This window comes from Hibiscus syriacus, unplaced genomic scaffold (genome assembly GCF_006381635.1).
Source record: "Hibiscus syriacus cultivar Baekdansim isolate YM2019G1 unplaced genomic scaffold, ASM638163v2 tig00110174_pilon, whole genome shotgun sequence".
Classification (NCBI taxonomy): Eukaryota; Viridiplantae; Streptophyta; class Magnoliopsida; order Malvales; family Malvaceae; genus Hibiscus; species Hibiscus syriacus.
This window is the reverse complement of record NW_024062612.1, coordinates 2908176-2933086: the sequence shown is the minus strand read 5'-3', so window position 1 is coordinate 2933086 and position 24911 is coordinate 2908176. Positions and strand designations below refer to the sequence as shown.

Sequence of the window (24911 nt, the reverse complement as noted above, 5' to 3'; positions counted from 1 at the left end):
TCTTTAGGAAGGTCGCTGGGGAAGGATAGTGACTTCCACTATGAATGGCTTCAATGCATGTGAAGTATATGAAACGAGGACTTGCTAGCTTACCCATTATTCTTCCTCCTTAAAATGACATGCAATATAGAAAACATATATATTCTCTTATGAACCATATATCAACTCTTTTTTGATGGAATACAAATAATGGGATGTTAATCTTTACCGAATATGATGTGGCTGCTGAAATCGAGATTTAAAGTAAATGAATTGGAATTGCCTGCTACTTTCATGCATTGCATCAATTGACAGTTCAAATGCATTCTTTAATCTAGTCAAATTTACGTTTTTGGTCTTGCCAAGGGTCATCGTTGAATTTTTTCAACATTTTTTTAAGTATTTCATCTTGCTCTCTTTTAATTAAATCGTTTATTTTGGTACAGCATATATTTTCCAGTAACCCAATTTTTGAAAGGGAAAACTCCATCTTTATTAAGCAAACAATTGGAAAAAGAAAACAAAAGACAATAATGGCCGGTTGCGATGGACAAATTCCCCCTATTTCTACATCAATATTAGTTACGTGCATTCCACGTACAATATATTCTTTATTGCCCGTATTTTTCCTGGGAAAACTTTTCTTGAAGAAATTATATATAGTAAGTTAGGAAAAAAAAGATACCCAGAAAGATATGGCTAAAGTATTTGCCACCTGCGCAGAATATAGTCAACATTTCCCTTAAGAGCATATTTTACACAATTATGGAAGATAGATGATCAGCCGCTTACATCAATAGCTGTGTTGAATACTTTGCAATATTAAAATTTGTTACCAGTTGATTATCTGTATGTGAAATGTAAGAGATCCAGATTCATAAATTATTATTACTTATCAATTTTGTATCAAATGTTTGACTTTCTCTATTGATATAAGCAATATCTTCCCTAGCTTCTTTTCCAACTTTAAAAGAACTCGCTGAGTTCTCTAAATCCCATCTGCCCATATCCACCATCTTTGGTTAGCTTCTAATTATTTCTTTTTCACTATTAGCTCAATAGATTTTCATCAATTTTTAAGCCTGACGCGATGTTCCCATGTTAAAAGTACATGTTTTAGAGAAACATTATGGCATGCAATAACTAACAAGATTATTACCTTTTGATTAGTGCACTAACCTTTAGCCTTCCTGTCAGTTTAAAATTCTATTAGCACTGAGATATTAAGCTTTTAGGGTTTCAATGGATATTGACTCGAATCTTGTTTCTGTATCACTTTATGTTTATTAGTGATGTTTTTGGTTATACTCCACTGTAGTCTGTAAACATACGTAGAACCACGTAAACTCTATACCTAGTCAGTTTATGTTATCTCCAAAACAAATATTTCTTAATCATGTCTCGCATTTCCTGTGCTACAGATGTGATATGGCTTGGAATCCTGATTCAAATAATGAGCAAGCCGAAACCAAGGAGATGGACATTAGAAGCCTGTCGACATCTCGGCGTCTCGTGCACAGTGAACACTATCTACACAAGGTGGCGGCTCCGCCTAAGCAAAAGCTGTTCCAGGAATTCAAATCCACTGTGAAAGAAACATTGTTTGCTGATGACCCTCTGCGCGCCTTCAAGCATCAACCCAGGTCTCGAAAGTTCATCCTGGGAATCCAGGCCATCCTCCCCATTCTTGAATGGGGAAGGAGTTACACCTGGAGAAAATTTCGTGGTGATATCATTGCTGGACTCACTATCGCCAGTCTCTGCATTCCTCAGGTTCTATATAAGATATACACCATTAACATAAACACCATTAACATATACATAAACACTTAGTTTCCTTATTTAACTATTCGATTAAATTACTTGAAAAACAGGACATAGGTTATGCAAAGCTAGCAAACTTGGATCCGCAGTATGGACTTTGTTTCTTTTTTATGTTGTAGACACTCATTTTCGTCGGGATTTACAAATTATTATTATTATTATTATTATTATTATTTTATTTTTTATTTTTGTAGGTCAATGTTCAACCCTCACCTTCCACTACCCCATTTCCATTCACGTTCTCTAACTCCACTACCCTACCCATTCCATTCCTATCCATTTTTTTCACTACTCCCACTAACTAAAAAACAAATCTACTTTTGGGGCTTTTAATATTTAAACATATTATTCTCATCATTTCAGGGGGCCTTCTTTCTCTTCCTTCATGGTATCCACTTTCCAGTATCAAATGGCAATTCCATTCCCACATTTAATTGGCGTTAGTCTCACGCTCTCTGGTGGCTCAAATTTCTTTGTCTCTCTTCTTACTTCCCTCTGCTTCAATAATTGAATTCAAGTCCAGAATCTCTCACGTATCATTCTGCAATTATCTTCAAAGGGATTGGTAATTAAGGAAGAGAAATGGGGTTGTCATTTGCGAAGCTTTTTAGCCGGCTTTTTGCCAAGAAGGAGATGCGAATTTTGATGGTGGGTCTTGATGCAGCCGGTAAAACACCATCTTGTACAAGCTCAAGCTTGGAGAAATTGTTACAACTATTCCAACTATCGGATTTAACGTGGAGACCGAGAATCCAAGTTCCAAAGCTTAGTAGAAGGGTTGGAGTCAAAAGATCGGATTAAAGTTTGCGAGTCATTGAATGACGTTCGGCGTTTCTCTTTATATCACTCCACACTACTGCTTCCAATCTTAGAGAAGGTAATATCGGTAGTGGTGAAGGCAATGAGTAACCCGAGAAGTGCCCTTTGCAAGACCTCGATTATGGCTGCTTCGGATATCTTCAATGCATTTGGTGAAAAGTTGCTCGACTTAACCGCTTCCGGTGCATTTGATCGGTTGTTTCTGCAATTGTTACTTAAAGCTTCTCAAGGCAAGAATTTTGTATGTGAAGAAGCAGATAGGTCACTGAAAGCAATGGCAAACTTCATTCCTCCTTTGCCTCTGCTTAAGAAGCTAGGCAGATATGTTACCCATCGCAACCTTAGAGTCCGAGCTAAATCGACTGTTTCTGTTTCGAACTCTGTTTCCATGATGGGTGTGGAAGAAATGAAAGAGGTCGGGTTCGTTACACTGCTTCAACTGGCTATGGATTTGTTGAACGATAGACTCCCCGAGGCCAGAGAAGTCGCAAGAAGCATTGTGTTTTCGGTATACAAGGCTCACTGAAAACGGCAATAGATGAAAATTCATGGATTGTTTTCGTTAGCTGATTCATGGTAATTTTCTGACGATAAGTAGTGTTAAAGAGTATCTTGTGCAAATCGAGAATATTTCATATAAATGTTGAAATTCGCTGCAACTTTCTAGTGTAGTTTCAGTTTGTAATGCTTTCATTAATTTCCTTTAATTTTATTTTAGTACTTTATTATTTATTATTATTATTATTAACATTTTTACTAATTTTTATTTATTTTTTTATTATTATACTAATATTTTTTCATTTTTCATTTTTATTTTATAATCTAATAATATTTTTGACTTTAGAGATACTTTTCAACCAATTCGAGGTAAGTAATTTGAATCGAGTTTTTTTTTTAATTTAAATTTAAATTTAAGTTTTATTTTCGTAATTAAGACAACCGGCAAATTAAACGGTACCGAAAGGGCGGTTCAAGGGTGTTAATCTTCCATGACCGTAACTGACTCCCGAACTCGACATATTTTTGGTAAAACGCAGATCAGGTAAGAAATTAAGGTATCAGATCAACCTATTTGTTTTTTAAAATAAATAATCGGTGGCGACTTCAATTAATTTAAATCCAAGTCGAAGCCCAATTTTGGGCCCAACCGAAAGACGGTTCCGACAGCTTGGCGACTCCATTGGGGACAGGTAAGTGAGTCAGGCCGAAATTAATTTCAGACTGTCTTTTTGAGCGAATTACAAGTTTAAATTTTAATTTATTTATTCGATTCTAATTATTTATCTTTGATTATTTTTTTTCAAATAAATAGTTGTACTGACGTTTTTACAATGATTTCATATTTTTAAAATTTTAATCTCATACTTTATACCCGAGCTCCAAACCTTTTTTAAGTGGGGGTGAAAGTGACTCCTTCGTGTGAATTTATTCACCGTGCGGGCCTAGCAAGTAGCATTCGGGATTCATATACCTTATGCCTTTGTGTGAATTTATTCACCGTGTGGGCATAAGGGAATGTGTCCTCTCGAGTTTATCTTAGTCCACACAAGCTTGTAATGGGCTTAGGACTAAGGGTCTGGCAAGCACAAAGGGGCACCAGCAAAGAGAACTCGGGTACCCTTTTTAGAACCTAAACCGGGAGAGTACATGGAATAAGAGCATGCGAACTAGACAAATATGCAGTTAGAATTTGTTTGAAATTAACATGCGGGATAGAGATCATGTCCGGGTAGGAATAATAAGCATGTGGGGTAGGACTTTTATTTTCATTTTTTTAATTATTTTTACCTCACCAACTCTTTTCATTTTTGTTCTTTTTTTATTTTCATCATTTGCATCATTCAAAAGAGGTGTTGATCCACCAAAAACGTGTTTGTTAAACATGAATAATCTGCATTAATGGACAAAGGGGCTATAATACAAGAGATGAAAAACTCAAAAGTCCAGTTATGGTCAGAAAGGATTCAGAACAAACCTGGATTACACCGAGCACGCCAAAAGTAAACTTTTTGAGTTAACAAGAGTTGCAGGGGAAAAGGTTGTTGACCTAGAGAATCCTTTCAAAAACAACAAGAACAAGATGGCGAAACCCTAGCCAAGCTGGAGACCATTATTGACGAATTCAAGAAGCAAACTTCGGATAGTTCCCATCGATGGAGAGCCCCAGTGGCACTTTTGTTAGGAACAAGCTCAGCAGAGGGTAAAAGTAGGAGATGCAGTCATTCGAGAATTTTTTTTGGGGCAAGCAGCTCGTCACTTGCACAACTTAGCCAGAGGAGCCGAAATAGCTCGATAGGGTATTCAACCGGTGGCAGAAAGGACGGAAGACGAATCAACTTGTCAGAGGCTGTTCGGGATCTATACCATCAAAAACTTTTTTATCTCTTCAGACGTAACACTTTTGTCCCCAATAAGGATTATTTCTAATAATAGACACATTTTTTGGATCAATGCCTCAAACATTTCATGCATCATGCATTCTTGCATATTTCACATAATTTTTCTTTTTTTTCATTGCATTCACATGAACTAACAAAAGATGTCTCATAAACAAGGGTACAAACACTGGACACTCCACCTCAAGCATTGGACATACCTCATTCACATAACACTCGTTCAAATAGAAAAGAACAGGAATTTTTCGATGAAAGCAAGGACACTTCCGAATCAAAGATTTGTTCATCTGAGAGTACATCAAAAGGAGCCCCGACAAGTGAAAAGGTTGAAAGATGGGGAGTAAGTGTAGATGAAGGCACTAATCCTCGACATTCTGGAAATAGTAGGGCATCCTAATGAGGATTTATTCCATTTTGCAGCGTCCTGTTTGGACTTGTTTTTTTTACCTTCTCATATTTATTTTTGTAACTTGTTTTTGAACTTTAACATATTTCTTTTTATGAGGTCATTTCAATGAATTTGTGTTGAGCATTGAATTAAATTTACTACTTGAAATTCTTTGAATATCAGCTGAATTAAAAAACTCTGTAAATGATTCAGAGTTACAGATCTTTGACAAAGTAACTGTTGAGTTAATCGATTGACGGAATCGGCCAAGAGGGGGGTGAATTGGAAATTAAAAATTTGGTGGAAGCTTTTGTAGAAAATTGAAAGTAATTGCAAAACGATTTAGAGTGGTTCGACTTTCTTAACCAAAGTCTACGTCCACTACCTTAGCTATCCACACTAAGTATTTTCCACAAATTCACTAATTTGTCTTTCTTTTGAGGACAAAGAGTAAACTTACAAACCCTCAAGAATTATACTCCAAATTCTTGAGAACACTCTCTCCCAAAGAGAACAATACAAATTTGCAAACTTAAAAGGAAATCCTCACAAGGTAGATTGTTTGTACAATTCTAGAACAAAGAAAAGAACACTCAAGAATGAATACAATTGAGTACAAGTAGTGTTCTTGAATGCAAAATGAATATTGAATGAAAAATAAGCTTGAAATGCTCAAACTTGAGGTTTGATGCTTTCTCTTTGATTCTCTCTTGATTCTAGTTGCTTGTTGTTTCTTGTTATTGATCAATGGCTTATAAGTTTCTTGAAATACACCTTGAATCACTTCTGAACGTTGGGGATCATTAATGAAGTTATTGGAGCCGTTTAATTGTGAAAACAATTAATATTTCTATTTGAAGCGTAGGGGGAATCGGTACCCCCTCATGGGGAATCGGTTCCCTAAGTGTAAAATTCAAATATTTCGACCGTTGATCAGGGGGAATCGGTACCCCCTTGGGGGGGGAATCGGTTCCCTCTGAGCAATCTGGAATTTTTGGCTTTGAAATGGTTCGAAATATTTTGTAAAATTGTTTTGAAATTATTTTAAGATTAAAACTTAATTTTACACTTTAGTAAGGATTAAAAATGACATTTGAAAGATTTGGAGTAATATTTTGATATTCGAATAATTATATCGAATATACTTAGAAAATCTTTTTGGAAAATCTTAAAATTCATTTAACTTAATTTGTTGTATCGAAATATCAAAATGTTTTCAACAATCTCCCCCTTTTTGATATAACAAAACATTTTAGTAATTTTAAGATTTTATTTTGAAATCAAGTTTGAAATTACTCCCCCTTACTCTAACACTTCTCCCCTTTAAAACATTTTTAACATTTCTCCCCCTTTTTGTTAAATCAAAAAGACTCTTAAAAGATTTTAAACAAGGTTTTGAAATCATTCAGCCAACTGATTATATATAGATAAATAGCTTAAGCTGCTAAGATCACAATCAAGAGAAACGTTAGCCATTAGTTTCATAATCAATATTCATAAACAATGTGACATGGCAAAATTGGTCATATATCTAATTGATGTAAATGATACAATAATGAATAAATTTAATCAAACCAAATATATAGAAATATAAGTTCAAACATCCATAATTTATCAAATTAGTTCAAATATCCAACAACCAAAGTAAAAACAATCCAAAAACATTCAAAATGTTGAAACAATAAGCTTTAAGTTCAAAGTACTAAAGCATAACACATAATCAAGCATCCGTAAGAGGATCGGAGGAGGAAAATGAGCTCGTATAGCGGCCATATCATGTGAGAGTGCATCAATGCATTCATTCATAGAAGCGTTGTTTGTGCGCATCTCCCGGAGAATTTCCAATTATTGAGCTCCCATTGTGGATAAATGAGATTCTATGGAAGTGAAGCGTGAATCCATGGAAGAATATCAGAAATCGAATGTCTCCATAAAGGATCGAAAGTATGGAGGCATTTGATCCTCTGGTTGTGCTTGTTCCTCTGCTCGTGCTTGTTCCTCGTGTTGTTCTGGTTCATCGTCGGAGTCGTCAACTTCATGCGGTTGCTCACCGGTACGAACCCAAAGACCAGTTTCTTCATTGTTCTTCCATCCTGATTTAGTTAAAGAGAATAGATTGATTTGGTTTTTGAGGGGAAAGGAAGCATCAAGACCAACTCTAAGCCCAGCCTTCTTAAACAGATTACTAAGAATGCAACCGTAAACTAAAGAAGAACACAATTTCTTATTAGGAACAAGATTTACGATTTCAACAAGTTCAAAAATAATATATGGAAGGTTAATTTTGTGATTATTTTGGACACAATGAAGCCAAAATAGATCTAAGACGCGAAGAGTAGAGTAACGACCCGCGGATGGTCGAAACCACCAAGAGATCATTAGGTGAAGAAAACGGTCATGAAGGTCTAGAACACTTGTACTATCCCTTCGTTTATACTGAGATCCTACCGTAAGTTTTTCATTGTCTAACCCTTCATTATCTAATCCTAATGCTTTGGCAATGGATTCCGAGTCAAGATGAAAGAATCGTCCTAGAAGATAGGATCGGATCCCTATGGTTAAGGTTTCCTATCGGTTTTTAATACAAACGGCATTAGAGTAGAAGATACGAACAAGTTGATGGTAGACAATTGGTTCAAGCTCGAAGAGATTGTCAAATTTCCACTCATGAAGAGTAGGAAGATGACGAAAATTGATGTCTAGCATGGCTTGAAGAGGTGAGATACGTTCTTCCTTGATTTTGTAGGACTCAAAGTATTGACAAAACCTATAGTAGAGATTTTGTTTACGACCGGGTTCATTGAAACAAGAATTGCGAATGGTCATGTTTGGATCATCAGGATTAGGAATAGGAATTTGTGGGATAGGTGGAGGATTTGGAGTTGAGTTTGGAGGTTGGCTAGAACGACTAGAGGAGGCCCTAGAACGTTTATGAGACATGATTTAAGATAATCGGAATGGAAAGATAACCTGCAATTTAAAAAAAATATATGTATGCAAAATAATCAATCCCAAAACTCAATTGAGTCCTCAATATTTCAAGGTTCTCTAAACCAATCCTAATGGGCAAAGTTTTTGAAAACTTATTGAAAAATAAGGTTTTTAAAATCAATATATGTATAGTTTTCATAACAACAACGTAATTCAATCAAAACACAATAATTTGAAAAACAATTTTTTTTATTTCGAAAATTTCAAAGAATTTTGAAAATTCTTGTGTTTTTGATGAAATTAGTTGTAAAATCTAGTTTCTAATCACTAAACAATCAATGTCCGATCTAAATTTCAACCTAGAACTAATTAAAACTAGTTCTAAAATTAAAAATTGATGAAATAGAGGTTTTAAAAAAATACCTTGAAGAATTTTGGATTTGAGTGAGATTAGATGAAGTTTGCACGTTTTTGATGATTCAAACAGGTTTAGGAGATGATATTTGAAGAGAATTCCGATTAAAAATGATGTTTTGATGAAATATGGAGATAGGGTGAGTGTAGAGAGGAGAAACGACGTGAAGAGTTGAAGAGAGTGTTTGAGTTTTTGGGTGTTCTACCCGTGTTAAAAACCAGAACCCCATGGGGGTATCGATTCCCCTACAAGGGGGAATCGATTCCCCTTCAAAGGGGGAATCGGTTCTCCTTCAAGGGGGTATCGATTCCCTCTGCACTAAAATGCTAAAATCTGATTTTTAAATACTCAAAATGCTAAATTAATTTTCTCTAGTGGTATTGGCAACTCATATATTGAAAATTAATCATGTTCAATCAATCAAATTTATCATTAAAAATTATTTGAACATAAAGTTAATTTTCACCAAAAATCATAAACTCCCCCTAACTAAAAGCAATGAATGTAATTAAAAAAATTACTATTATATGCATTTTTCATTTATTATTAAAAGTGCTAGAATTATTTTAAACACTATGTGAAGATAGGTTGGTCAAACCTAATTCTCTCCTAAGTGTCCAATATCTTTTCTTGTATAAAGGCTTTGTAAAGATATCCGCTAATTGATGCAAAGTATCAACAAATTCTAGAACTACATCTTCCTTAGTGACATGGTCTCTAATGAAGTGATGTCTTATTTCAATGTACTTAGTTCTAGAGTGTTGGATGAGATTTTTAGTGAGACAAATAGTATTGTCACACTTGATAGGAATATTACCTACTTCAATTCCATAATCAAAAAGTTGTTGTTTCATCCATAAAACTTGTGCACAACAACTACCGGTTGAAATGTATTCCGCTTCAGTGGTAGATAATGCAACACTATTTTGTTTCTTTGAAAACCAAGAAATCGACATATTTCCAAGGAATTGGCAAGTATCGGAGGTGCTTTTCCTATCTAATTTGCATACTCCATAATCTGCATCAGAAAAAGCATGCAAACTAAAGCTAGAGTCTCTAGGATACCAAAGTCCTAAACTAGGAGTGTCCTTAAGGTATCTAAAGATTCTCTTAACAGCTAGTAAATGTGATTCATTAGGGCATGATTGAAATATAGCATATAAGCAAACACTAAACACAATGTCCAGTCTACTTGCAGTTAGATAAAGTAAAGATCCAATCATTGACCTATATAATTTAACATCTACATATTTACCTCCTTCATCTAAGTCAAGCTTTGTTGAAGAGCTCATTGGAGTGTCATGAGGCTTGCCATTTTCCAGTCCAAAATTCTTGAGCATATCTTTGACGTACTTAGCTTGATTGATAAGATGCCATCTTTTCTTTGCTTGATTTGGAGTCCCAAGAAAAATGAGAGCTCCCCCATCATGCTCATTTCGAATTCGCTTTACATTAGCTTAGAAAATTCTTGGCAAAGAACATCATTAGTAGAACCAAATATTATATCATCAACATAAATTTGAACTACTAATAAATCTTTACCTTTATGCTTTAAAAACAATATAGTTCAACCTTCCCTTTTGAAAAACCTTTTTCAATTAAAAAGTTTGACAATCTTTCATACCAAGCTCTAGGAGCTTGTTTTAAACCATAGAGTGCTTTTGTCAATTTAAGAACATGATCCGAAAATTTTGAATCTTCAAAACCTAGAGGTTGTTCCACATACACTTATTCTTTTATAAAACCATTTAAAAATGCACTTTTAACATCCATTTGATATAATTTAAATTCATGAAAACATGCAAATGCTAATAACATTCTAATTGCTTCCATCCTAGCTACAGGAGCGTATGTTTCATTATAGTCTATGCCCTCTTCTTGAGTATACCCTTGAGCAACAAGTCTAGCCTTGTTTTTCATTATATTACCACTCTCATCAAGCTTATTCCTAAATATCCATCTAGTACCTACAGTAGATTTATTACTAGGCCTTTCAACTAATGTCCATACTTTACTTCTCTCAAATTGATTTAACTCTTCTTGCATAGCCATAATCAAATTTTCATCATTTAATGCTTCTTTAATATTCTTAGGCTCTATGCATGAGATAAATGCAACATAATTACAAATATTTCTAAGAGAAGATCGAGTTGTTACCCCTTTGGATGGATCACCTATAATCTCACCATCCTTGACATAGTTGTACTCTCTTGGATAAGATACTTCCCTTTCTTCAATGGTTGGATTCTCGAGAGGATCATGAGTCTCCTCATCTTTCGTTCTTCCTTTGATGATGATTCTCCAACGTCATATCTAACGTTATTTGTATTTATAATACCCACATCATCATTCAAACAAGAATCCTTCCTCGGAATGAGATTATCATCGAAAACAGCATGTATAGACTCTTCTACAACCAAAGTTCTTTTATTAAATACTCGATAAGCTTTAGAATTTAAGGAATAACCCAGAAAAATTCCTTCATCACTTTTAGCATCAAATTTACCAAGATTGTCTTTACCGTTGTTTAAAACAAAACACTTACATCCAAAAGAATGAAAATAACTAATGTTAGGCTTTTTATTTTTAAAAAGTTCATATGGAGTTTTCTTTAAAATAGGCCTAATAATTACTCGATTAATAACATAACAAGCGGTATTTGTGGCTTCCGCCCAAAAATACTTTGGCAAATTATTTTCACAAAGCATAGTTCTAGCCATTTCTTCTAAAGTTTGATTTTTCCTCTCAACAACTCCATTTTGTTGAGGGGTTCTAAGTGCTGAAAAATTATGGCTAATACCATTAGAATTAAAAAACTCAGTAAATCCAATATTTTCAAACTCGGTTCCATGATTACTCCTAACACTAGTTATAGAGTAACCTTTTTCGTTTTGGATTGCTTTTGAAAACGTGATGAATTTTTCTAATGCTTCATCTTTAGTACTTAAGAATAGAACCCAAGTATATCTAGAATAGTCATCTACCAAGACAAATGCATATTGTTTTCCACCCAAGCTAGTAGTTCTAGATGGCCCAAAAAGATCTAAGTGGAACAATTGTAATACTCTACTAGTTGACACATCATTAATGGATTTAAAAGAAACTCGCTTTTGTTTTCCTTTAGCACAAGCATCACAGATTTTATCATTATCAAATTTTAGTTTAGGCAGCCCTCGAACCAATTCTCCTTGAACTAACCGTTGCAAAACACGCATGCTAGCATGTCCTAGTCTCCTATGCCATAACCAACTATCATGCTCATCTTTTGCAACTAGGCATAAATTAGTCACATTAATAGAATCTAAATGCACCATGTAAATGTTTCCTATTCTATAACCAATAAGCATAATCCAATTAGATGCAATGTCAATAACTTTACAACCATTAGTTTCAAACATGACATTGAATCCTTTATCACAAAATTGACTAATACTCAAAAGATTATGCTTTAATCCATTCACATATAAAACATTTTTAATTTTTTATGGAAGAGGTATTACCTATTGTACCTATACCTTCAATGTGACCTTTTGAATTATCACCAAAAGTTAATCCTCCTCCATTTTTGGCGTTAAGCTCTATGAACCGGTTTTTGTCCCCGGTCATGTGTCTTGAGCATCCACTATCAAGATACCATGAATTTGAATTTGTTTCCCATGCCTTATAACAATGCACCTTTCCCTACAAACATAGATTAATTTTTGATTTTTGGTACCCAAATTCTTTTGGGTCCATATTCATTAGTTTCCAAAATCCTAGTCCCCTTAGGTATCCATTTGTGTAAGATATCTTTATCTTTAGTAGTAATGAGTTCTTTAGGAACCCACATACTTCTAACGATTTTTCCATTAGAGGTTCTTTGGGGACCTCTATGATTGTAGTTTTTAAAATCTTTTCTAACAAAGTTGGATTTTGAATTTTCTCCTTTTTCAAAACGTTTTGTTCCAACTTTATCAAAAGAAGTTTTAAGATCATCAATTTTCTTTTGATGATCATCATTGACCTTTGAAAGTAAATTTTGCAAACCCAAATTTTTCTTTTCAAACTCTTCTAGTTTGATTTACAAATATTTGATTTTACTTTCAAGATCGTTGTTGGTTTTGAATATGAGTTTGTTTTCATTTTTCAATTTTGAAACATCATTTTTATATTTTAAAAATAATTTCTCATAATCCGAAGCCAACCCATTATATTCCTCTAATAGCTCATCATAGGATAAATCATCAAAATTAGATGAGTTAGAGGTTACCTTAGAATCTTCCCCGAATGCCATCAAGCACAAGTTTGCTACTTCTTGTTCCTCTTCTTCGCTCCATGTAGCCACATGAGCCTTGTGTTTATTCTTTGATTTATCATTTCTCTTCAATTGTGGGCAATCATATTTGACATGCCCCGACTTTTTGCATTCATAGCAAATGATCGGGTCCTTCTCTTTTGGTTCATTTTTTAGGCCTTCATTTCGTTTGAATTTTCTTCCTCGGTAAGGTCTCATCATTTTTCTAAACCGTTTGGCAAACAATGTCATTTCCTCGTCATCGTCATCTTCATTCGAATCACTCTCATCTTTTGTGGATTTGAGAGCAACTCCAATGTTTTTCTTCTTCTCGTTCTCCTTTGGTGTCTTGTCAATCTTATCAAGGTCCACCTCATCTTCAAGCATCATTTCATGAGTGAGGAGGGAACCGATTAGTTCTTCAAGAGTTAAGGATGTTAGGTCCTTAGACTCGATGATTGCTGTCTTCTTTGATTGCCATGATTTTGGAAGGGAGTAAACTAACTTCCTCACAAGCTTTTCATTTGAAATGATCTCTCCATATGATTTGAGACCATTGGCAATTGTTGAGAATCCATCTGTCATAGCTTTGATATCTTCATTTGGTTTCATCCTGAAATTTTCATAGATATGTGTTAGAATACTAATTTTAGATTTTTTTTACCTCATCGGTACCTTCATGAGTGACTTGAAGCTTGTCCCATATTTCTTTGGCGGTTGTACAAGATGAAACTCTTCCGTATTCATCTGGTCCAATAGCACAAAATATGATATGAATGGCTTTAGAGTTGAGCTGGAACAATCTTGTCTCTCCTTCACTCCACATTCTTGGATGAGTAAAAGGCTTGATATATCTGTCTTCTACAACATTCCATGCTCCCATGTCACTTGCTTGAATGAAGTACATCATCCTATTTTTCCAATAGGCATAGTTAGCCCCATTGAAGAAAGGAGGCTTGTTGACGGGCATCGAATCGAGATCGGAGTCGAAGTTTGAAGTGGAGGCCATTGATGACTTTGATTATCAATGTAACTCTTCCTGAATCGACTCAAGAGGCGATTAAACCTTCAAATGAGTTAGGCTCTGATACCAATTATTGAGTTAATCGATTGACGGAATCGACCAAGAGGGGGATGAATTGGCAATTAAAAATTTGGTGGAAGCTTTTGCAGAAAATTGAAAGTAATTGCACAGCGATTTAGAGTGGTTCGACTTTCTCAACCAAAGTCTACGTCCACTACCTTAGCTATCCACACTAAGGATTTTCCACAAATTCACTAATTTGTCTTTCTTTTGAGGACAAAGAGTAACCTTACAAACCCTCAAGAATTATACCCCAAATTCTTGAGAATACTCTCTCCCAAAGAGAACAATACAAATTTGCAAACTTACAAGGAAATCATCACTAGGTAGATTGTTTGCACAATTCTAGAACAAAGAAAAGAACACTCAATAATGAATACAATTGAGTACAAGTAGTATTCTTGAAAGCAAAATGAATATTGAATGAAAAATAAGCTTGAAATGCTCAAACTTGAGGTTTGATGCTTTCTCTTTGATTCTCTCTTGATTCTAGTTGCTTGTTGTTTCTTGTTATTGATCAATGGCTTCTAAGCTTGTTTAAATACACCTTGAATCACTTCTGAACGTTGGGGATCATTAATGAAGTTATTGGAGCCATTAAAATGTGAAAACAATTAATATTTCTGCTTGGAGCGTGGGGGAATCGGTACCCCATCATAGGGAATCGGTTCCCTAAGTGTAAAATTCAAATATTTTGAACGTTGATCAGGGGGAATCGTTCCCTCCGAGCATACTGGAATTTCTCGGAGCCAAACCATTCAGGGGGAATCGGTTCCCTCTGAGCAATCTGGAATTTTTGGCTTTGAAATGGTTCGAAATATTTTGTAAAATTGTTTTGAAATTATTTTAAGATTAAAACTTAATTTTACACTTGAGTAATGATTAAAAATGAAATTTGAAAGATTTGGAGTAATATTTTGATATTCGAATAATTATATTGAATATACTTAGAAAATCTTTTTAAAAAATCTTAAAATTCATTTAACTTAATTTGTTATATCAAAATATCAAAATGTTTTCAACAGTAACAAAATAAAGGACTTTGACCTTACGCTGAATATACACTTAAACACCGTACCCTTCTCTTATAAATAGCCAATAGAGCCTTATCCTCTCATAAGGGAATAAAAAAGATGTTTGATATTTAGGTGTGCATAGGTGTGGACAACATGGGGCATCTTTTGCATATGACATTACTATACTTTTTTAAGACGTTCAATGATGATTATGATCTTTACAGATGAAATAGTCGAGTAAGTGAAACTAGTTTAGGTCAGTTGCTTGGAAATTGAACTCTAAAGATGAAATTTTTGACCTAGACTATAACAGGTTCTTCTTGACAATCTTAATAAATTAAATCCGCAAAGCTGAGCTATTCCACTAAGGCAATTGATTATAGAGAAAACTTGAAAGCCATGGCCTTATGAATAGATTACGTTCAAACCATGACATTGCTCGAACACTTGGCAATTCGGTGTTTTCTCCACTGCTATTGTCAGGTCGAAGACTTGGTGATGAGATTAACCCTTCAGTTAACTTGATAAAAATTATTATAATGTTAAGTTATCCCTCTAAAGCAATTGGTTAAACGCCTCGGCTTTATGGATTCAGCTAGCCAGATAACTGCAAATCAAATCAAATTTATCTAAACAATAAATTTTCAGTAATGATAGACTAAGGGAGTTAAGGAACACCTATTATAGTCAAATTCACACGAGCACTCAAGAATTTTATTTTTAGACCGATATTTCAGCACTACCTTTGTTAGAGGAGCTTACAAAACTTGAACAAATGGAAGATTTTAGAGAACTGGAATAGAGGGTCTAGTAATTGATAATGCTAGTTGCGTCATTTTGTCCGCATCCAATTAAAATGCCAAATCAAAGAAAAAACATGTTGTAATGACCGAAAAAATGACATTTTTTATGGCTGAAACCTTAGGTCAACCTAAAGCCAACTCATCCACTTGAATATTTGTCAAAGAGCTATAACTCTGAAAGCATTAAAAGAGCTATTGATTCTTTTGATATTCTTTGAACTCATATTTATAATATGATTCGATTTGATTGCGAGCCTGAATTAAGGGGCATGTTTTACAAAATTCTTCTATTTTCATATCTTTTTTCCCTCCTAAATAAGAGAAAGGAAAAACATTTTCAAACAGGACAGTATCAAGTGTGAAAAGTCCTGGAAACTGTTAAGGCTCATTTTGCCTCTTTTGAAGAAAGAACGAATAATGCCGAATTTTGAGCATTTCACAAAACAATCAGTTCGAGAGACCAGATAGAATTTGTGACATCAACCTGAGAAGAAAAGGGGGTATGGTCGATTCTAAGGACAAGACCAACATACATGATGCTCCATCCATAATTAATTCATGTTGCATGCATCTGAGACATACTTAAGAGCATCATATTTATCATTTTTAACATACATAATTTTTTACAGCTTTTAAAGTTAAATTTCAATTTCAAGACAAAAGATACTCGATTCAAAAGCACATTTAATATTTGATGTGGTTGCTCGACCTCACAGCGAAGGGGCGACCGTCTGACAACAAAACAACTTTTTGAGTCTCGTTCAGAGTCAATTTCAACATCACATCAAAGGATATTGAACTCAAAGCGACACAATTTGTTTGAAATTGAATTTCAACTCCACGACGGAGGATATCCAACTTAAAACCAACTTTCTCGAGATTGGATTTCAACTTCACGATGAAGGATATCCAATCAAAGCTCAACTTCATGGCGAAGGGGCTTTCATGTTTCATTCAGAGCCAATTTCAATTTCACGGTGAAGGATATTGGACTCGAAATAATACAAACTTGGATTTCAACTTCACTTCATAACGAATGGGCCATCCATGATTTCAACTTCACGACGAATGGAATCGTGTTCACCAGCAACATTCATTGGATTTTAACTTCACGACGAAGAATATCCGATTCAAGGCTCAACTTTACAACGAAGGGGCCATCCACGATTTTAACTTCACGATGAAGGGAATCGTGCCCACAAGCAACAATGCCATTCACATATTTGACTTCCTTAAGTCAACGATTAGAGCTTCTGAAAGGATTTCTTTAACATGCAGGAACAAGCAGATTATCGATTGCCTTTGAGAATAGTTTCTCTCGAAACAAGGGGTCGTCTCGCTTGAGACTAATTTACTCAAAACAAAGTTTTGTCTCTCTTGAGACAGTTTCTCTTGAAACAAATTTTGTCTCTCTTGAGACAGTTTCCCTAAAAACAAATTTTGTCTCTCTTGAGACAGTTTCCCTTGAAACAAAATCTTTGAATATGTGTTCCTTGAAATAAATTTTGTCTCCCTGAGACAATTTCTTTTGGAACTAAGTTTTGTCTCTCTTGAGACAAATTCTCTTGAAACAAATTGTCTCTCTTGAGACAGTTTCCCTTGAAACAAAGTTTTGTCTCTCTTGAGACAGTTTCTCTTGAAACACCAACCTTTGAGTATGTTTCTCTTGAAACAAAATTTTGCCTCCTTGGAGACAGTTTCTCTTGAAACACAAAAAAACCTTTGAAATCGTTTCTCTTGAAGCACAAAAAACCTTTGAAATCGTTTCTCTTGAAACAAAAAAAACCTTTGAAAATGTTTTCTTGAAACACAAAGACCTTCGAGTTCGACTACACTTAGCTTCGAGGGCACATCATTTGCAGCATAACTCAAGGCTAGAAGGGTTATCTGCCAACAAAAGACCTTTGAGTTCGACTACACTCAACTCCAAGGCACATCATTTACAGCATAACCCAAGGCTAAAAGGGTTATCTGTCAACGAAGACCTTTCGAGTTTGACTTCATTCAGTTCGAGAGCTTATCAACCACAGGGTGGATCAAAGAATTATTTTACAGTCGAATTTTTTAACCAAGGTCTTTAAACCGAGAAGAAGACCAAAGCGGGCTACAATGAGAAGCTACATTTCGATTCAAATTCCAAACTACGGCTTCAATTCCATATCATTTCAAGTTGGGCTCGACTTCGCGACGGAGGAGCCATCCACAATTCAATTCGACAGGGAGTTATTCTTTCAGAGTCAAATTTTCAACTCCACCGAACGAAAATTTGTGTCAATTTTATCTTTGCCCTATTTTTCGTTCTACGAAAAATGTGCAACGAAAAATGTGCAAAAAGGGACAGCTATAGATACTCATTTTCGTCCAGGTCTACAAATTATTATTATTTTTTTTTTTTTTTTTTAAGTCCCATGTTCAACCCCACCTTCCACTACCCCATTTCCATTCACGTTCTGTTACTCCACTACCCCACCCATTCCATTCATATCCATTTTTTTCCCACTACTCCCACTAACTAAAAAACAAAACTGCTTTTGGGGCTTTTAATATTTAAACATATTATTCTCTTCATTTCAGGGGGCCTTCTTTATCTTCCTCCATGGTATCTACTTTCCAGCATCAAATGGCAATTTCATTCTCACATTTAATTGGCGTTGGTCTCACGCTCTCTGGTGGCTCAAATTTCTGTCTCTCTTCTTACTTCCCTTTGCTTCAATAATTGAATTCAAATCCAGAATCTCTCATGTATCCCTCTGCAATTATCTCCAAAGGGATTGGTAATTAAGGAAGAGAAATGGGGTTGTCATTTGCGAAGCTTTTTAGCCGACTTTTGCCAAGGAGATGTGAATTTTGATGGTGGGTCTTGATGCAGCCGGTAAAACCACTATCTTGTACAAGCTCAAGCTTGGAGAAATTGTTACAACTATTCCAACTATCAGATTTAACGTGGAGACCGAGAATCCAAGTTCCAAAGCTTAGTAGAAGGGTTGGAGTCAAAAGATTGGATTAAAGTCTGCGAGTCATTGAATGACGTTCGGCGTTTCTCTTTATATCACTCCACACTACTGCTTCCAATCTTAGAGAAGGTAATATCGATAGTGGTGAAGGCAATGAGTAACCCGAGAAGTGCCCTTTGCAAGACCTCGATTATGGTTGCTTCGGATATCTTCAATTCATTTGGTGAAAAGTTGCTCGACTTAACTGATTCCAGTGTATTTGATCGGTTGTTACTGCAATTGTTACTTAAAGCTTCTCAAGGCAAGAAATTTGTATGTGAAGAAGCAGATAGGTCGCTGAAATCAATGGCAAACTCCATTCCTCCTTTGCTTCTGCTTAAGAAGCTAGGCAGATATGTTACCCATCGCAAACTTAGAGTCCAAGCTAAATCGGTTGTTTCTGTTTCGAACTCTATTTCCATGATGGGTGTGGAAGAAATGAAAGAGGTCGGGTTCGTTACACTGCTTCAACTGGCTACGGATTTGTTGAACGATAGACTCCCCGAGGCCAGAGAAGCCGCAAGAAGCATTGTGTTTTCGGTATACAAGGCTCACTGAAAACGGCAATAGATGAAAATCCATGGATTGTTTGCGTTAGCTGATTCATGGTAATTTTCTGACGATAAGTAGTTTTAAAGAGTATCTTGTGCAAATCAAGAATATATCATATAAATGTTGAAATTCATTGCAACTTTCTGGTGTAGTTTCAGTTTCTGGTAATGGTTTCATTAATTTCCTTTAATTTTATTTTATTACTTTATTATTTTTACTAATTTTTATTTATTTTATTATTATTATTATTATTATACTAATATTTTTTCTTTTTTCATATTTATTTTTTATTTTACAATCTAACAATATTTTCGACAGGATATTTTTTAACCAATCAGAGGTAAGTAATTTGAATCGAGTTTTTTTTAAATTTAAATTTAAATTTTATTTTTCGTAATTAAGACAATCGGCAAATTAAATGGTACCGAAAGGGAGATTCAAGAGTGTTAATTCTTCATTGACCGTAACCAACTCTCGAACCCGACATATTTCTAGTAAAATGCATATCAGTAAGAAATTAAGGTACCCGGTCAACCTATTTGTTTTTTAAAATAAATGATCTGTGGCGACTCCAATTCGTGTAAATCCAAGTGGAAGCCTAATTTCGGGCCCAACCGAACACATGTTATTTATCTTACATTGCTAATATAGCTTTTTTTGAAGGATTTTTATTTTATGAGTAATATTCTTTATATCCATGACAGACTCCAGCTTTGTTCCTCCATTGATTTTTGTGTTTATGGGAAGTTCAAGAGATATCGCCATTGGACCAGTCGGAGTGGTATCTCTTTTATTAGGGACCATGCTTTCAGATGAGATCGACCCTAAACAAAAACAAAGCCGAGTATCTGCGGCTTGCATTTACTGCTACCTTTTTTGCAGGCGTCACTCAAGCAACTCCCGGTGTTCTTAGGTAACTACTTTTATGAATTTCATTCATGAATAGCTTCTACATACTGTACATCCACTATACACATTTCTCATAACTTCGTGTTACGTTACTAAATTGATTAGGTTGGGCTTCTTGATTGATTTCCTGTCCCATGCTGCCATCGTGGGTTTTATGGCCGGAGCTGCCGTCACAATTGCCCTTCAACAACTCAAGGGACTTCTCGGTATAAAAGATTTCACAAAGAACCCAGATATTGTTTCTGTAATGCAATCTGTATGGAGCCACATCGATCAAGTAAGCACTTCTCTCTCTGTATAGCTTATTTCTCTAACAAAAAAATTCCTACATTCCACGGTTACTACATTTATACGGTACTATAAATTTTGCAGTGGAACTGGCAGACAATAGTCATTGGAGTTTGCTTTTTATCCTTCCTCTTGTTCGCGAAATACATTGCAAGAGATCCTAGGTATATCCATCGCTCTTATTTCTAGGCTTGTAAGTTGTATCCATTTGCTAACTTTCACGTGCTTCGATTTGTGAAATAGGGGAAAAAGAACAGCAAATTCTTCTGGGTGCCCGCTATAGCTCCTCTGATATCTGTCATTCTCGCCTTCTTTTTCGTTTTATAACACGTGCAGATAAGCAAGGAGTTGCCATTGTAAGCATTCCCCCCCCCCCCCTTTAGTTGTACAATATTGTCAAGTGATGGCAAAATTGTAATGGCTTCTTCCATCTTTGCAGGTGAAGAACATTAAGCAAGGAATCAATCCCTCGTCTGTAAATCAAAATTTACTTCACTGGTGAATATCTTACAAAAGGTATAAAGATCGGTGTCCTGGCTGGTACGATAGCACTGACGGTAAGCCATTTTTGTTTATCCATCTCCAATTAACCTAGAAAAAAAAACCAATTATGACATTGCATCTAAATTAATAGCCCCTTTGACGTCCATTTTCATTTTCTTGGGTCGATTTAATAGGAAGCTGCGGCCATTGGAAGAACTTTTGCTTCAATGAAAGAGTATCAAATAAATGGAAACAAAGAAATGATGGCAATAGGAGCAATGAATATCGTTGGTTCAATGACTTCCTGCTATGTTGCCACGGGTGAAAACGGAGACAACACATGTTGAGTCACAATCATATATAGGTATATCTATAACTGATGTTATTATACCTTTGTTACTGCTGCAGGTTCATTTTCTCGATCTGCAGTAAATTTCATGGCAGGATGCGAAACTGCGGTCTCTAATATCGTTATGTCCTGTGTTGTATTTTTAACCCTGGAATTCATAACCCCTCTTTTCAAGTACACCCCAAATACCATCCTCGCTGCCATCATTATAAATGCCGTGGTTGGGCTTTTCTATGTTCCGGCAGCAATTTTGATATGGAAGATTGATAAATTTGATTTTGTTGCATGTCTGGTAGCCTTTCTTGGATTCATCTTTCAATCTGTCGAGATTGACCTCCTAATTGCTGTAAGAACTTAGATGACCACTACCTAAACTTCCTTGAGATTAATTATATATACTCTGTTTTATATGTTTGATATAAATCTGTTGTCACCATGCAGGTCATAATATCCTTTGCTAAAATCCTCTTACAAGTTACTAGGCCTCGAACTGCTCTTCTTGGTAAGATACCTAGGAGTACTGTGTATCGAAATATATCCTGAAGCAACTAGAGTTCCTGGGGTTTTGGTCGTTAGAGTTGATTCTGTTATTTACTTTTCCAACGCTAATTATGTCAGGGATAGGTACACATACATTCTTCTTACCCAATTTCTCTCATGGATATATAGGTTTCACTCTTCCTAGTTAGGTTTCGATTCGATTTCGGGATGCTCTTAGCTAATTCGTCGACATCGTTGCAGGATATTGAGATGGTTAATGGATGGAGAAGAGCAAGTAAAATCTGCATGCGAACCAGCAATCCAGTTTTTGATAATTGAGATGTCACGTAAGAATCCACTAAGTATTTCTTCTCTAGCTTTATTGTACCTTATGTATTTGTTAGTTAGTATGCTCACTTTTTTTCTTCCTTTCTAATTTTTGTGCGTTAGCTGTAACTGACATTGATACCAGTGGCATCCATGCCATGGAAGAACTACACAAGAGTCTTCAGAAAAAGAATGTTCAGGTAATTAAACAAATGATGGCTCAATACATATAAGCTTACTTAAGAATAACAAAGTCTAGGTTTTAATTACTCCAGTAGTTACCTGAGTTTGGCTGCGTTTGTTGAACAGCTGGTTCTGGCAAATCCTGCACCGGTGGTGATTGAAAAGCTCCACTCGTCGAAATTCACTGATATAATCGGCGATGACAGGATCTTCCTAACTGTTGCAGATGCCGTGTCATCGTGTTCTCCGAAATGGGTGGAAGAAGAATTTTGAATTAATAATGAGGGTGCCAAGTAGGAAATTGAATATATAATAATATAATATGTTTATAAATTTGCTAATAGAATCCGGAGTTGTATCTGAGTGTGTTAACATGCGGAATCAGTTATATAAACCCAAGTGTTTGATTGATTGATTCTCCATGGGGTAAGGATAACCAAGTGTTTATAATTGTGGGAAATGGAAAAAACATAGACATAAGGTGCAGCTAGATTCATTAAGAAGTCTACCCACGTTCAGATGTTATGAAGACGTAAGATACCATTATTCTTTCTTTGTTTAAAATCCATTGTGTTGGGAAATAAAACAAGTAACAAATAATTTCTCTATAATCAGATTAGTGAGAATGCGAAATAAAAGCGGAAAAATAATACCCGAAATTGATAACGACGTTCAGCCAATTGTGCTTACGTCTCCGGACTGCTGCAGATCTTTTACTAAAGAGAAAATTTACAGGTGTTTACAAAACACTCACTACTCACTAGAAAACTCTCTAGTATTGGGAGAAAGAAATGATTTGGGATGATTTTGAAGCCAAATGGGTAAGGGTATTTATAGTTGAAGCTTAGGGATTAATCTTGTAATTATCCTAAAATACAATGGCTAAATGTATGATTTAACCATTACCATTTTCAACACAAATTTCAAACCTTTGAAATAAGCACCATTCAGTGCCAAACATTGTTGAATTTCCAATAATCCGGTGCCTACCCTTTGAAAACCCATGCGTCTTTTTCCTTTGTTGAAAACCCCATGTGATGCGCCTTTTTTGACTTTACAATCTCCCACTTGAAGACTAATTTTAATTTGTCTTCACACCTCGATCGATGCAACAACATTTCTGGTCTTGTTACTCTAGCATGCCAACTGAAGCTGAACACAACTTCAATTTGTCCGTAGTCACCGTCTTTGTTAACATGTCTGCCGGATTTTGAGCTCCACTAATCTTTTCAAGTTTCAAAATCCCATCTTCCAGAAGAGACCGGATAAAATGATATCGCAATTGTATGTGCTTCGTCCTAGAATGAAAAGATGGATTCTTCGCTAGATGGATAGCACTTTGACTATCGCAATACAAGACATTGTTTTCTTGTTTCTTGCCTAACTCTTCCAAGAAACTTTAGAGCCAAACCATCTCCTTGTTGGCTTCCGTAACAGCGACATATTCTGCTTCAGTTGTGGAGAGAGCAACTATCTTCTGTAGTTGAGAAACCCAACTCACTGCAGTTCCTCCTAGAGTATAGATATACCCTGTAGTGCTTCTTCTGATGTCGACATTTCTGGCCAAGTTAGCATCTACATAGCCTGTCAGTATCGTATCTCCACCTTTGAAACAAAGTGCTTTGTTTGTGGTACCCCGCAGATATCTGAGGATTTTATTTGACTACTTCCTAGTGTACCTTGCCTGGATTATTCATGTACCTGCTAACAGCTCCCACTACATGAGCAATATCTGGTCTAGTACAAACCATGGCATACATCAGATTTCCAATTGTTGAGGCATACGACACCTTCACCATGTGTGCACGTTCTTCCTCCGTCTTTGGTGACTGTTCTTTGGAGAGTCTAAAATGAACACCTAAATGTGTACTTACTGGTTTAACATCTTGCATGTTGAACCTGGAGAGTACTTTGTTGATGTACTCAGCCTGTGATAACATCAAAGTCCCTGACTTTGTGTCTCTCTTGATCCTCATCCCAAGAATCTGATTTGCAACGCCCAGATCTTTCATTGCAAACTGCTTCGATAATTTTTGCTTCAAGTTTATAATCTCTTGCATGTCTGATCCTGCAACGAGCATGTCATCAATGTACAACAATAAAATAATAAAGTTGTTGTCGAACCTCTTGATGTAGCAATAATGATTTACTTGACATCTGGTAAAACCACTGCTACTCATGAAGCTGTCAAACTTCTTGTACCACTGCCTAGGAGCTTGTTTTAAACCATACAAGCTCTTCTTCAACCTGCATACCAGGTTTTTCTTTCTTGCCTCTATAAAGCCTTCTGACTGCTTCATATAGATTTCTTCCTCCAAATCACCATGAAGGAAAGCTTTCTTTACATCCAACTGCTCAAGATGTAAATTTTCTGCAGCTATAATTTTCAACACCAGTATGATTGTAAACAATTTTACAA

General features: G+C 35.5%; 1 protein-coding gene and 1 pseudogene across 1 annotated transcript; both read left to right on the top strand.

Moving 5' to 3' along the window:
- The first annotated feature begins 1320 nt into the window (after positions 1 to 1320).
- On the top strand, positions 1321 to 22953 carry LOC120216926 (annotated as a pseudogene).
- Positions 2202 to 3149, top strand: LOC120216925. The gene has a single exon (XM_039214203.1). The coding sequence runs from the start codon at positions 2705 to 2707 to the stop codon at positions 3146 to 3148; it is 444 nt and encodes a 147-aa protein (XP_039070134.1). The 5' UTR covers positions 2202 to 2704; the 3' UTR covers position 3149.
- Positions 22954 to 24911: the final 1958 nt, after the last annotated feature.

What these genes read in the sequence shown, in the direction of transcription:
- LOC120216925 (XM_039214203.1), top strand. Translation starts at nt 2,705, where the DNA reads ATGAGTAACCCGAGAAGTGCCCTTTGCAAGACCTCGATTATGGCTGCT.